Below are 12075 nucleotides of genomic sequence, written 5' to 3'. Positions count from 1 at the left end.
TCCTCGTCTAGCCTACCAATGCACCTAGTTGCTCCTTGTTCCTCATCTAGCCTATGTTTTTTCCTCCATTCATCAAGCAATACCCTAGTTTTAAAAACGCTTAAAAAGCCTATAACAGCCTGCAGCAAAAACTTAAAAACACGTGCACAAGCGTTTATGAGCAGTTGAATGCAAATCTATGGAGACATTTAGATGGCCTAACGACCCTAGAAGCTACATGCAGCTTCTGAACAAACACTTGTAAAAGCCTAAAACATGTGAAAGACTCATTCACTTTCATTTAAACTATTATTTACAAGGTAAGTGTTTGCTGGCTGTAAAAATGCTTACAAAAGCCTGAAGAAAACAGGTCTGAACATGTCATAGGTTTACACTTTTGCCACAATGGTGGCCAATTCATCATTAATTTACCATCCACACTCATGTAAAGATATGGGTACATAGTAAGTACTCTCCTGTTCTCCACAAGTCTGTGTTCAATGCATCTGAGGACACTCACTTCTGCCCTCTCTCCTTCTGTTCAACCCATCTAGTTGTTAACCAGTTTGTGATAGGGATATTTAGCAGCATTCACATGTTCACCTCAGCAGCATTAAAGGAACAATCAATTAATCTGTCTCTGACACACACACACACACGATTTTTTTCAATAGACATTCAAAAAAATTGTTGGCATTTAGAACAGGATGGACAGATTGGTATACACTTTATTGGCATCTCTGCCCTTGAAACATATCAACCTGGAAGTTTATCCACCAAGGAATGTTTTAATGAATGTCAGATTCACTGCCTTTTAAAAAAGACCACAATATATTGTGTTGATGTGCAATTTTTATTTTGTTGCATTCATAGGAAGGTTTTCTAACAGAACAGGGACAGGTTGGCAGACCCTCATTTTTTATACTGTGCATCAATAATGGCACACATCAATAACTGTTAGCATCAATAATGGCACACAGTCTTTTGAGACAGTTGTGGATGAGGCCTTTGGTTTTCTCAGGTGGTAAAACTGCCAAATCTTGGCCTCCAGGTCCCATAAATTCTTAGGTTCCTTTGCATGAACTGCAAATCTGAGATCTCCCAAAAAGTAGTTCATCTGTGCAGCTGTTGCTCGATGACATTTAGTGATTGGGTGTGTCAGGCATACACATCAGATTACTAAACCAATGCAAACGACGGCTGTTGTCTTTCAATTGGGTTAACGCAGGACACATTCTGCTCCTCTTCTTAGAACAGTGCTGTTTGTACAGCATTCTTTTACTCCAGGTCCTGTTCAATAAAACATTTTAGATATCCTATCACTTTGCTTTCTACAGTTGGGTTCACGTTTGTGGATGAACATATAACAAGGTAAGTCTTTACTGGCTACCTAAATTTGCATGTTTTTTTCCCCTAACCTGCTGACAATAGCAACCACCAAGAAAAATGGAGTGAGTTTTTCCTGAGGACACACAGGTAGAATTACCATCATCAATGTGCAAAGAAGGAACAGCCAAACTGCATTTTGGGGGTTCAGACAGTCCCTCTTATCAGGGCTTGGTACTGCTGAAAAAAGTGTGAACTGATAAAACCAGATGGATTCTGAGGAAAAATGAATTTAATATTGGTTAAGTCCAGAGCATTCATAATAATACCCCCTTTTCCACAGATTATTTTAGTTCATTATACACTTGAACAGCATCAGAAGAAGATCTTTGACCCCCCAAAATGTTTAATGTCAAATGAAATCTGGACTCTGTTCAGTGTTTGGTGTTTCATTCCCACTACCCACCAACACAAGCGGCTGAATTTCAGCCACCGCCTCAGGGTGAGCTGTGTAAAGCTCCATTCCCTCCACTCTGCTTAGGACCGGACTGGGAACACCTGCTGCTGTATGAGATCTGTTGCCCCATGACAATGCAGCTGGGGTTCTAACACTTTTTACAAGGAAGAAAGTAGTTCTGTACATCATGGGCCTTCTGAAATCTTTAAATTCTGAACTGTGGAGATACTAAAAGCTTCTCCCCATGCAATCTGCATGGCTGAGGCCGGGCTCATTGACTTCACATTGTCCAGGTACTACAACAAAGGCCAGGGTACATAAATGCTTCATAGCAGCTACACAGAAAGGGTAAAGGAGCAGATTCACTGACCAAGCTGCTCCACCACTAAAAAATTTGTAGATGAGGGGTAAAAACCAGTGCGTGCTATCTGTAATACCCAGGTAGTGGTATATAACCCTGGACCAATGGCAGACCCCCCAACAGTGCTGCGCCTAGCACCAGTAGCTAATATAAGAACAGATTTAAGTCATTACATCGGCTGCATTGCAAAAAATGATCTTGATGGATCTTTAAAAATCATTTGCTTAAGGAAATTAGGGGTGTTGCTATGGCCATCCTCATGAAAATGTTAGCAGTTATTTGCATACTTGTTTTGGACCAGTTGGTGAAAGTGTTTAGGCTGGAGTCATTATAACAAGGAGGCAACCAGTCTATCACAAAGATGGGACAGCAACTGTTTATCCCAGGGAGCGTTTCTTTGGTAACACAACAAAAATCAGTCACTTGTCAATTGTTTGTCCTTTCCTTAGAGAAGAGACGGCTAAAGTGACACCACCCTGCCAGACCTCAGCTAAGCTCCACCTGACCCTTCCCCACTGCATCTAATAGACAGCTTCCACATTACAACATGGTGCCGATCACCTGACCGGCGCTTTTGTTTGACGTCACTGTCCAATATCTTTAGTGCTCGGCGGTCCTGTCAGCATTCTGATTGGCGTCTTCGAGGCGTCAATCCCGCCCTTTTCCTGTCAGTCGCACTCTTCCTTTTTAGGTCTCACCATTGGTCGCTGTGGTTGTCAGTCTTGGGCGGTACAGGCTGTGATTGGCGGGTGGGGAGGAACGCTGGACACGTCACGGCTGGTCGGACGGGTGGAAGCAGCAGGATAGAGCGGACGGTAAGCTGACTCTTTTCCCGGTGACATAGCTTCAATCCAGGCGTCCGACGTCTTGTGAGAATCACGGCGACTTCGCGGTGCAGACAACCCACTCGCGTGAACACTGTACGCGAGTACCGGGCGTTTCCCGCTCGAGGGTGCCGTGACGTCACGCATGGGTTATGACATCACAAGAGACGGGGCTGGTGTGATTAAAATGTCCATTGCGGTGGGGACTGTTATTCTCGGACTTCCTGTTGAGTGTGATGGCAAAAGTTACCTCTGAAGTTTTGGAGGGCGGGGCAACTGGGGGAGGGGCCGGATAATGACACCCAGATAAACTATGTGCCCCAGTGCTGCATGGCACCAGAAGGGCAGAGTTTTATCTAATAGGGGGCCACAGAGGAACAACAATTCACAACAATCGGGGGTGCCGAAGGTGAAATGAGAGAGCCATGGCAGCACAGCTATAACAGTGCAATTCTAATCTTTGTTAATAATATTTTATTGGGGTGACACCTCTGCCCCCCATAAGATTTAAATTTCTGGGGTGACCCCTCCAATCTACCGTCATGAGACGCCATCTTCATTTAATTCTGAGGTTTCACGTATCAGGATGCAATTAATTTACATGTATAATGTAATATTGTACAGCTCTGTGTAATATGTTAGTGCTATATAAATACAGTTTAAAGCGGGACTAAATTCAAAATTGAAAAAAACAACACACCTTTGATCTGGCGATCCGTCGGGATGTTCACGACATCTTCTTTTTCGTGCGTCAACCAATCTCGCACTGTGCAGGCAGGAGATCGGGTGATGTAGATTGGGAAAAAAGCATTTTTTTTTTCCATTGATGAAAGGGCTCTTTCTGTGCATGCTGGAGATCAGGACATATGCAAAAGGAGCAGCTAAGGGCCTCCCAGGATGTGTGACGCAGGTATCCCGGGAGGCTTTGCGTTGCATCGATCAAGAAAGGGGAGCTGCTGCACTATATATATTAAAATAAAATTTTTACGTTAAATAAAAGGATTGTCAACCCTTTTATGTAAAGTCTAAAAAAAAAAAACGTAGTACTCCTCCTACCAATGCCATAGGAATGAGGAGAGGAAGTAGCAGGCAGGTAATGCTAATCAGATCATTAGTTACGTCTTGAACATCAGCAGGTGTGAGCACCTCACAAAGTTTGGGCAGTTTGCTGTTTATCACCACTCTTCGTGTTTGTTATTTAAGGACATTTTTGCTTACATTTTAACACGCTGAGTTAGGTTTTCTGAATCATTATAACAAATCTGAGTGTATTTATGAGGAGTTTCCTCTCAACGCACGGTGCTGTCTTGGAGGTTTTAATTAATGAAATGCAGAGTGCTGTGCGGATCCATCCCCTGCGCTGTGTTTTATTCTTAATGCTACTCTAAATATTTACAGGTAGGAGATGCTAGATCACTAGTTATGTGAAAGACTTCTTCCTCCTCCCAGGGTATGGAGGGGGTGGGGGGTTTCACTTGCTTCAGAAAAGTATCACTCTTCAGTGTTCTCCCCAGCCCCTTTTAGCTGGGTGCACTACCTGGCCCTTTTCAGTAACCACCTGGCTGTGTTTGGGTCATTACTGAAGAGTTGATTCACAATACAGAGGCTGCCACCCACCTACACTTTCTTCCCACCGGCTTAAAAAAAATGTTTGGGTTGAACATTGCTGTTAACTTGTTCATAGTCTTGTTGTGAAAAATTCTTCACTTCTGCTTCTAGTTCAGCCAGCACAACATATCTGGCTTTTCCAGGTTTTTGGAAGTTTTGTGACCTTTTCCCATGTGTACATTTAAAGAGGAAGTAAACTGAAAAACGCTGAAAACAAAAAAAAAAATGCACTTACCTTCAATCCCACAGTGCAGTCGATCGGTCCGGAGGTGTCTTCCATCGGGTCCTGCGACATCTGTCTCCGAGCCGGCGTTGGGCACTGCCATCTTTGCCTCTTCTTCCTACGTCACCCGACACAGACGCGATCAGGTGAGGTAGGTTGGAGAAAAACTTGCCGATCTCACTGCGCAAACTTCTTTGACGTTTGTGTAGGAGCAAAGAAAGCTGATAATAAACCAGGGTGAGCAAAAAGTGTTGAAGCAACCAGCTGGATCGTACTGTGTAGTTTAGGTGACAAAATTCAGCTTACAAGATTGTGCATTTGTTTTCCTTTGCTGCGTTTGCTCTAGGCTGCTTTAACTTGTACCCTTGTGGCTATTAAACACTGTGTTACAAATTCTTCTCTCTACCTGCAGAAATGGCTGCCATACGTAAAAAGCTTGTCATTGTTGGGGATGGAGCTTGTGGGAAGACCTGTCTACTCATCGTGTTCAGCAAAGACCAATTCCCTGAAGTCTATGTACCCACCGTGTTTGAGAATTACGTAGCAGACATTGAAGTTGACTCTAAACAGGTAAGGGGAGATGTGGATCTGGTCATAATTAGTTCAGGAGGGCAGAGGTATCCTTTAAGCTCCATCAGTTATGTTTGAGGAACTTTGAATGTGTCATTCCAAACTCCAACATCCTGTTCATCCGTCATCACACTTTGTGAGCATGTTGCCATTGTCACTGCTGGTGGTTAGGTTGACAAAACTGCAGACACCAGGTTACAAGACACTATATGGGCAACCCTTAGTTACGCTGGAGAGTTTTTATACAAATTAGATTCCTTTTATTCTCAGTTACGTTGTGGAAAAATGCAAATACAACAGTGGCACAATGGAGGACCAGCGCAGCAAGGACACAAATTACACCTTCCTGGATAAAATAAGTAGGAACAAAATTCTTTTGATAGTATTTATGAGCAAAGGCTTCACTTTTATAAGGAGGGTTAGGCATCTCTTTTAATGGCTTATTCCACCCAGAACTGATATTTAAGTGTTTGTTGGAGTGAAACTATCAGGCAGTTGGTCTCTCAGGGACACAATTGTTGAGATTTCTGCAAACCTGCTGTGGGGTTTTCCCATGCCTGCTGTGTATTTTATTTATGTAATAGAGAATGTTACAGGAAGACCTGGAACACAAAAAGGTGAGTGAAGAAGAAGGTGAAACTGCTGCGTGCTCCCTGGACCCCAGCAGTTTGTAGTGGGGATGGAAGCTTTGAATTGTAAAGCCGTACTAATGGTGATCTCTTCCAGCCTCTTGTAATACAGTTGAAGCTCTAAATACCTAAAATTACCAATCAATGTTAAACATTCAAACTACTACAAAACTGAACATACGCGGTGCGGTGCTAGCTAACAGTTTGGCATCTGACGTCATTTGTTTTTGTTTGACAATACAGGGGTTTTGGCATATAGTATTCCCCCCCCCTCAACATCATATAACAGAGCAATAATAATCACAGAGCAGAGGTAATATTTATTTAAATTTTTCATTGAAGGATGTTTCAATAAATAACAGAACAGCAATCAGGGTTATAACAAATAGATTGACTTAAAATATACAAATGTCTAGAAAAATATACATGGAATAAATAAAAAAAAAAAAAAAAAAAAAAAAAAAAAAGGAAAACTAAACAGAAACAAACAAAGAAAAAGACAGGCATATGAAAGTACTTATATAATATGGAAGGAGGAAAAAATGGTTAGGCAATCTCGTTGACATTATCAGAAAGTTTTCATTCACATATCATTTATGACCACAGGGGGGTCATTTTCTAACATGTTCAAAGCTATACATAATCTGACGTTTTATTGAAGGAGACTGCGTTTAATTCCCATATTTCAAAAAAACTCCCCACCTTGGTTTCCTTATCCAGAGATGCCACAATCCAGGCCATTTTGAAAATTTATCCCAATTCATAGTTCTCCCCAGAGGTTTTTAGCCGGTTGCTCCGCCCGGCTGTTTTGAATACCCCGCCCAGCTCTCGGCAGCTCTCATCCTCGGATGCACAGGTCTCAGTGAGGCTGCTCCGTGCCATCCGTTCAGAGGATTGCTGCCGATCAGAGGTGAGCACACACAGTTCAGCCTTCATGTGAAGGGGACACAGGCAGCCCCGCCCCCATCTCATAGCACGAGCTCCGATTTCTGTTTAAAAAAAAATCTGCCTGTGAAATGTATCCTTTTCTAGCTCTGCGTGTGAATTCTGCATCCTCACAGCTCTGTGTACAAACCTCCATATCTCCTAATATGTATGTCACAATGACCTGTAATTTTCAGGAACTTGTTACACCACATTCATTATACTATTACACTCTTAAAACTTAGAACACTAGCAAGTTGGGTCACAATACAGGGCATAGGACAGTTGTGGCAAAATACATAGAATAGAAAAATTGAATATACCTTTGTAATCTTTGTACCTTGTATATGATAGGTACTTAAAATAGCCCATTCCAGTCAGTGGAACATAGTTAATCAAATATGAAGCAATGTAATGAGCCACCTCTTGCCAGAACCGTTTTATTTTACGGCAGTTCCAAAAAGGTCGGTATAAGTCTTCCCGATCCTGTGCACACTTAAGACAGTTAGAGGTAGGGGCAAAGTCCATCAAATATGCACACTGTGGGGAGATATACAGAGGTATTATTAAAAAAAACTGGCTGAAATATTATTTTATATTATCTTCCCACAATCCTCTACAAAGCATAAATTAGATTGGGATAGACAGCTGCTGCTCTGTAAAATGATTGAAGACCTGTTTAGTTGCTCAGTGTTGACAATCAAATATGGTTTTGGTACTGGAGACTAAAGGTTGCACATTGGCAGCCCCAAGGGAGGAGCACCCTGGCAGGATTTCTGCCGCATGGTGGTTTTTTTCCATAGTTTGCTGAGCAGGGAGGTGGCTCAGAAAGCAGCAGGATGTGGCTCCTCATTGGAATGCAATGGAGAAATTTGGAGTACATCACAAGGCTTTCTGAACAATTAGTTTATGTTTGTTTAACAAAAATGCATACCTTTATATTTTGCAAGATTACTGTGTAGTTTGTCTTTTTTGTTTGACTAAAGTTTTTAATTTTGTAAAGGTGGAGTTGGCATTGTGGGATACAGCTGGCCAGGAAGACTATGATCGCCTCCGACCCCTGTCCTATCCTGATACTGATGTCATTCTTATGTGCTTCTCAATAGACAGTCCTGACAGCTTGGGTGAGTATACAGGACACGTGTCCTCCTCTGACATCTCCATATTACAATCTGAATAAAAAAAATAAAGTGCTTCCTGTCAAGTACAATTCGTGCACCCCCATTTCTGGGCTTTCATTAGAAAACATCCAGTTTTGGTTATTATTTGGGTTGAGTGGGGAGTTTGCTGTCTGCATATTTGTTTGACGGATTGAACACTTTACAAAGAAATCTAAAATGTTATGCTTGTAACCAAACTAGAAGCAGAAAGGCAATGTCCAAATGGTGATACCTGTTACAATGACAGCTCTGAAAGGTGAACTTTCCTTTCACTTCCAGTTGTGTTTTCAGAACAGAAAGGGAGAGGGTAATATACAGAACATGGAGACACATCAATAAAATCAGAGATTTTGTCCTTTCCCTAATCTATCCAAAACTAGAAAAGTATTTTTGCTGTACATTTATTGTTTGTATTTGACCTCAATGCCTTCTTATATAGCCCGATATCTGATAATTTAGTTAAAGCTGATTGTATGTGTTGCCTGCTGTTTATAACCCCCATCTCACAATTAAGTCCCGGAAAGAATATCCCCAAGCCCCAAGAACCATTTTTGTGTAGAGTGATGGAGATGTTTTCCACTTCTTTATATGCCCTGCCTTTTTTTCTAGATTTTTGTCTTCTGTAAATTTGGTGCTGCTGTTGGATAACACAGGCAGTTCTTATTATACACTTTATAATTTTATAGCTGTCAGGCGAGCTTCATTCCCACTAAAAAAAAGTGCATTATACCACATTGTGCAGTCAATTGTGTGTCTATCTGTTTCTATGCTGAGCCCATTCATTACTCTGAATAGGACCGTGCATAACAACAGACAGAAATGCGTGCAGTGTAGCACTTAAGTGAGAATATCAGACTTTGCTCCCTATGCAATGTCTGATGTCCTTGTGTATTGCACCTTCTTTGCATTGGTTTTGCAGCACTTCTGCAGCAGTTTTAATAATAACCATTGTATCGTCTCCTTGTGTCTTGGGCAGAAAATATCCCAGAGAAGTGGACTCCGGAGGTGAAGCACTTCTGCCCCAATGTGCCTATAATACTGGTGGGAAACAAGAAGGATTTGAGAAACGATGAACACACTCGCAGAGAGCTTGCTAAAATGAAACAGGTGGGTTAAGTGGATGTGATGATACTGGTAGGTATTGAGGAGGATGTGTGTGCTTGCGTGGATGAAGAAACTGAGATTGTGTAGAGAAACAGGTTCAGCGTTCTGGCATAAGAAAAAGAATGACAACTATGACCAAGAAGAAAAAAAGTAAAAGTAATGAGTGCTCATGAGGAAGGGGAAGTGTTGAATCCCTCTCTTCTCAGGAACACTTACCAGAAAAGAATGGGATGTGAACTGCAACACAGAAAATGGATATAGACTATGACCTTGGGGGAGAAAAAGGCCTGAGAAACTAGCTGGGAAACCTAGGCACAGAAAGTGGAAATTAGGTGTGGAATAAGGGATTGGGACATAGCCTTGGAAGAGAAAAGTTAGATGGTGGACTGTAGCCTAAGGAGAAAGGAATGGGAACTGTGATACATGAGGAGGAGGAGGAGACTTAATAAGCACCGATACAGTGGAGGAAAAAGGAATGAGAACAGGGACACAGGAGACAAGGAAGGGGAAAGAGAGCTAGAAAAAGAAAAGACAGGGACATAATATTCATTGATTTTTTTTTTTAGATGTATTAAAGTTACAAACTAAGCTGTTGTGTTCTGCATTCTCATTTGGAATAGTAAATGTCTTTGAAACCTAATTTCTGGAGAAAAACAGATTTCAGTCAGTTGTTTGTTTTCTTTGAAGGAACCAGTAAAGCCAGAAGAAGGCCGGGACATGGCCAATAGGATTGGTGCTTTTGGCTACCTGGAATGTTCTGCTAAAACAAAAGACGGTGTCCGGGAAGTGTTTGAGATGGCGACAAGAGCTGCTCTACAGGCTAAGCGAGGACGCAAGAAAAACACGTGCAATCTGCTTTAAGGTGCTGCCAAGTCTCAAAAAAGGAAACACACACACACACACCACCCCCCTTTTCCTCATGCACTCCGCCTGCTCCCCCTCCCCACCATGTAACTCCCAGCTGCACTGTGAGCGGACAAGGGCCCCAATGCAAAAGCTGCATGCCCTTTACCATTGTCAGCCACACACTGCCTTATTCTAAGGAAGACTCCACGATGGGGAAGTGGAAGCCAGTGCCACCTTCTGCAGGTTCTCTCCATGTTGGACAGGTCAGGTGATCTGCTCCACCACCCGTTCTACAGGACCTTTTTCGAGCAAGGCTTGCTCTCCTGTGCCATGTGTGCCACGTGTTCTTGGACTTTATAAGAAAATGGGCAGGCAGATGCCATTTATTTTTCTTTTACAGGATCTCTTGTTGGGGGGTTGAAGGGCAGCGCCCGGTGCTGTTTGGCCTCTCCAGAAGCTTGTGCTTTTTCTAGGGTGCATAGCAGCAGAATTTGTTGGGGGGGAAATTTATTCTGCTTCACAAAAACTGATCTTCCCTTTCTATATATAAATATATATATGTTTCAGATGTTTGTACATTGCTTTTCCAGGCTCAAGTGGTCAGCAGCGTTCAGGCTCTCAAGTCAGTATGGCCATGCAGGGACTCCTAGTTCCTCTTCATCTGGAGAGTCTGTGGCTGGCAATCTGTTTGAAGAAGATGATTGTTTAGCTTTGCAGGCTTTACTGTGTTGTCAGGATGGGGTTTCAGAAACAGGAAAAGGAAGTGGTTATCACAGCCAGGCGTTGGCGATTAGTGCTTTTGTTCTGATTGTTTCTGTACCATTAACACTCCATCCTCTTTCCTCCTCAAAGTTTGAGCCTGGCCACTGCTATATATGTGTGTTTTAAAGATGTCTAATTTTATTCTCTTTTTAATGTTGATATTTTTTTTTTCAAGATAAGATTTACTGAATACACCATTTTTTCAGCAAGCAGAATTTCACAATAAAATGTTGTAGTTATGTTTAGTAAATTCCCTCTTTCCTTTACAAATACTAAAATGTTTCTTGACTGTAATAACAGACTCGCTGCTCGGTATCATTTTCTGGTTACTATGGTGCCTGCTATAGCTCTTATCAAATAGGTCAGCCACTATCTTAATAAATGAGGGAACAAAACACTTAAAAAGACTATTGCATGAATCAAAGGTAACGTCTAATAACCTTTGGAGGGGATAGGCGATTTGTAGTTAACATTAAGACACACATACATTAATATTCATATTCGTATGAATACAGGATCTTTGGTATAATAAATGTGTCTCTGAATGGTTTGTCTTCCTAGTAAGTAAGCTCCTCGGGGCAGGGTCCTCTCCTCCAGTGTCACTGTCTATATTTTTGTCATTTGCAACCCCTATTTAATGTACAGCGCTGCGTAATATGTTGGCGCTATATAAATCCTGTTTAATAATATTAATAGGTATTATATAATAGGATTCTTTGTTATTCTGAGTTTGCTGGAGCTTACTTTGGTAATGCATTAGGCTTAAATTGAACCCATTTTAGAAAAGACTCCACTTTAACTGTTATGTTCCTTTTGAAGTTGACTCTGAAGTGAACACATTTATTCAACACAGATCCACTAAGTTACTTTTACCTGACTGAAGAGACTAGTTCATCAAAAAACACCATTCTGGTAGCCTTTGTAAGAGCATTGTCGTCTTCTGACACCTCTGGGAATGTTGAAGGGTTCCCTTCCTATTCTTCCCCTGGCCCTCCAGGGAATCTGCTTCCTGTGAAATCTTCAGCACACTGACAACCGGAGCTGGCAAACCAGGGCTGTGGAGTTGGAAGCAAATATTGTATACCTGTAGTCAGTTAGCCAAAAGGAAGTCTCCACATACCTGGTCAAAACCATAAGGGGGAAGCAGTTCAGAGATCCAACACTTCTAGAAATGTCAGAGGTTAATTACAGTATTTAGGTAATAAAAGCATAACCATATGCAATAGAGGAAACATAGTGAGTGCTGTTTTCTGAATGTTTATGTCATTAGCTCAAAAAGATTTACCAGATGGCAGTGTTTCT

At 41.8% G+C, this 12075-nt stretch overlaps 1 protein-coding gene across 3 annotated transcripts; it reads left to right on the top strand.

Annotated features, from left to right (window-relative positions):
• Positions 1–2804: 2804 nt before the first annotated feature.
• On the top strand, positions 2805–11023 carry LOC140342957 (transforming protein RhoA-like). Of its 3 annotated transcripts, none has more exons than XM_072429338.1 (6): positions 2922–2938; positions 4805–4929; positions 5191–5348; positions 7905–8025; positions 9038–9168; positions 9853–11023. In XM_072429338.1, the coding sequence occupies exons 3-6, from the start codon at positions 5193–5195 to the stop codon at positions 10024–10026; spliced, it is 582 nt and encodes a 193-aa protein (XP_072285439.1). In that variant the 5' UTR covers positions 2922–2938; positions 4805–4929; positions 5191–5192; the 3' UTR covers positions 10027–11023. The 3 variants fall into 3 exon arrangements, with proteins under 3 accessions (XP_072285438.1, XP_072285439.1, XP_072285440.1); XM_072429339.1 differs by having other exon boundaries at positions 2923–2938; positions 4805–4924; XM_072429337.1 differs by lacking the exon at positions 4805–4929 and having other exon boundaries at positions 2805–2938.
• The last annotated feature ends 1052 nt before the right edge of the window (positions 11024–12075 follow it).

Source organism: Pyxicephalus adspersus, chromosome Z, assembly GCF_032062135.1.
Source record: "Pyxicephalus adspersus chromosome Z, UCB_Pads_2.0, whole genome shotgun sequence".
Lineage (NCBI taxonomy): Eukaryota > Metazoa > Chordata > Amphibia > Anura > Pyxicephalidae > Pyxicephalus > Pyxicephalus adspersus.
This window is presented reverse-complemented; position numbering and strand designations above follow the sequence as displayed.

What these genes read in the sequence shown, in the direction of transcription:
- LOC140342957 (XM_072429337.1), top strand. Translation starts at nt 5,193, where the DNA reads ATGGCTGCCATACGTAAAAAGCTTGTCATTGTTGGGGATGGAGCTTGT. An exon ending in AGACAGTCCTGACAGCTTGG is followed by an intron (nt 8,026 to 9,037) that starts GTGAGTATACAG and finishes TGTCTTGGGCAG; the next exon opens with AAAATATCCCAGAGAAGTGG. An exon ending in AGCTTGCTAAAATGAAACAG is followed by an intron (nt 9,169 to 9,852) that starts GTGGGTTAAGTG and finishes TTTTCTTTGAAG; the next exon opens with GAACCAGTAAAGCCAGAAGA.